Source organism: Aplosporella prunicola, assembly GCF_010093885.1.
Source record: "Aplosporella prunicola CBS 121167 unplaced genomic scaffold K452scaffold_62, whole genome shotgun sequence".
NCBI lineage: Eukaryota > Fungi > Ascomycota > Dothideomycetes > Botryosphaeriales > Aplosporellaceae > Aplosporella > Aplosporella prunicola.
The window spans coordinates 52,388-54,569 of record NW_022983590.1 but is presented as its reverse complement, the minus strand read 5'-3'; the positions used below and the strand labels follow the sequence as shown (position 1 = coordinate 54,569).

Sequence of the window (2,182 nt, the reverse complement as noted above, 5' to 3'; positions counted from 1 at the left end):
AGGGCCGCCATGGTAGTCTGCCCTAACTACTATGGGGTTTCTAGGTTAGACGTAAAACGAATCAATCAATCAATCAATCAATCAATCAACACTACTACCCCCTCCTACCTTACTCTCCGCCCTTTTACCTTCTATTTTCTTCCCAGATTGACACGCCAGATTGACACGTTACAAGTAAGAAAGTAGCAAAATTCTTTGCATAGTCGTAGCCTGCATATCGCTTAGGGCGATGAGTTAGGGTAAATGAATTCAACTCAACTTAACTTAATCAGCCTCGCTGCTGTTCCACAGCATATATGAAGCTGGACCTTTTACCACCAGACTGCTTTAGGCACTAGCGGCATAAAGTCGAGCTTTAAAAATCTCTGGACCTTGTACTGCTGGCCACACTTTAGGATTAGTATGTCTGGCAATCTTGGCGCAAGCAAATATTGATAAGACGGGAAGAGCGGATAGCCTAGGGCGTCTAAGGTATAGCGTGTTATAACTCTGATATATGATACATGTAAGCTCGGTTTCAATTCAGTTGCTAGATTGAAAATTGTTCCTTTTAACCCATTTATAACCGAGTAAAACTAAGCTAAGTTTTAGTTCGTTATAGCCGAGTGCTCTTCCATGGTGTAGCATAATAATATAACTAATTTTAGATGTGCTTGTAGATTAAGTAGCATGGGAACAAGCTAAGGATGTAACGTCGTTTTTGTGGCTGCATATATGGTAATGTGTTTTACTTTCATTCGCCAGCCCTGCAGCCTGTGCAGACTATTAAGGCTGGTAGTGCTTAGCTGCATGCAGTAGTACACAGTATCAGCATGCATCCATAACTAGCCGCTGAACTTAGCATACAGCAAAGGGTTGTCTAGAAACACCCACGTTTCTAGAAAAGCGTTATAAGAAGTACAGACTTAAAGACTAAGTATATGCTTTTACACCTCCCGCTTAAAATATCACGAAAGGTTGAGGGCTGATTCGTAAGCGAGCGAGCCCTAATGCTAGGTTCTACTAGCGCCAAGAGCCAATGTTACCTTGCATCAACCGATCAAACGCAACGTCTTACAAAAACAGCATATCCCCGCTCCGATCATGTTGACAGAAGCGCTGATAGGTAATGCAACCTGCACAGCGAAAACAAGTGCTTCTTTCTTATGTTAAAGCTGGGAAGCTCAACCGACAAGCCTTTTTTCTTTTTTTTTTTTTTTAGGTATCGAGCTTCTTCACTCTTTTTCTCGCGCTAAAACCAGTTTGTATGGCATGCGACAGTGTTCGGAACTACAGCCTAACAGCAGTAAGGGACTGCATCGTGGACGTGTACCTTGGGCTATGTAGTTTCTAAATAATAGTGGCCTAAGCAACTTTAAACAAATTTAATTGTTGGCCGGGGCGGGACGGCCCATGGCGGCCCAAGCGTAGCCTTCAGCCCCCAACCTGACGCATCATGTATTGTAGTGAGCTAGAACCCCAGTCGGCCAAGGTAGTAAGCGCTAGTGACACCTCGCTTCTATTCTCTTCGCTGTAGGGGCTGTGCCATAACACCTCCATCATCACGCAAACCGTTTGTGCCATCTTTCGTTTCCACATCCTCTATTGCGACCGTGTGGCCGGAGAGGGTGTTGGCCATCCTCCCAACCAATGGTAGCAACATCCAAGCTATCCTCCTTCTTATTCGATATCTTTGAAGAGTACAACTGCTCGTTGTCAACGCACAGCCTGTATCCGTTATTGTTTGCAGCTCGTAGCTTCCAGATCTCCTAAACACAGAAGCACAGCTCTATCGCCTTCTAAACCTCGAATACCGACGTCTGCTACCTAGTGATTGCACTATGGGGGTTTGCAAATGGATCAAAGCCAAATGGGGCAGAAAAAAGCCGCCCGCACCTCGGGACGGGCTCTCCACACCACCATGTCCCAGCGACGCGAACACGGCGAATCCCGCGGTAGTCGAAGTATCATCGACGTCTCCCAGCAAAGCAAGCACAACAAACGCGGTGATGGTCTCGTCAGTTAAAGCCTCTTCTGCACCACATACACTGGTTGCACCTAGTCATGCAGCTTCTTCATCCAACTTACGAGAGCGACTATGGAACAAGGCGTACGATCAGGCAAGAATTGAAGACCCCGATACCGTTAATGGTTACGAGATGATTCTGTCCGCTCAACTCCACCAAGAAGACCCCGACTTTTT

At 46.0% G+C, this 2,182-nt stretch overlaps 1 protein-coding gene across 1 annotated transcript in view; it reads left to right on the top strand.

The window, feature by feature from the left end:
• Positions 1–1,818: 1,818 nt before the first annotated feature.
• Positions 1,819–2,182, top strand: part of K452DRAFT_322662 (uncharacterized protein) — a gene marked incomplete at both ends in the record, with an annotated part of 4,256 nt that continues 3,892 nt past the window's right edge. Inside the window, one exon of the mRNA XM_033544536.1 lies at positions 1,819–2,177. Coding sequence (XP_033391806.1) covers positions 1,819–2,177 — 359 coding nt within the window. The remainder of the gene's footprint in view (positions 2,178–2,182) is intronic.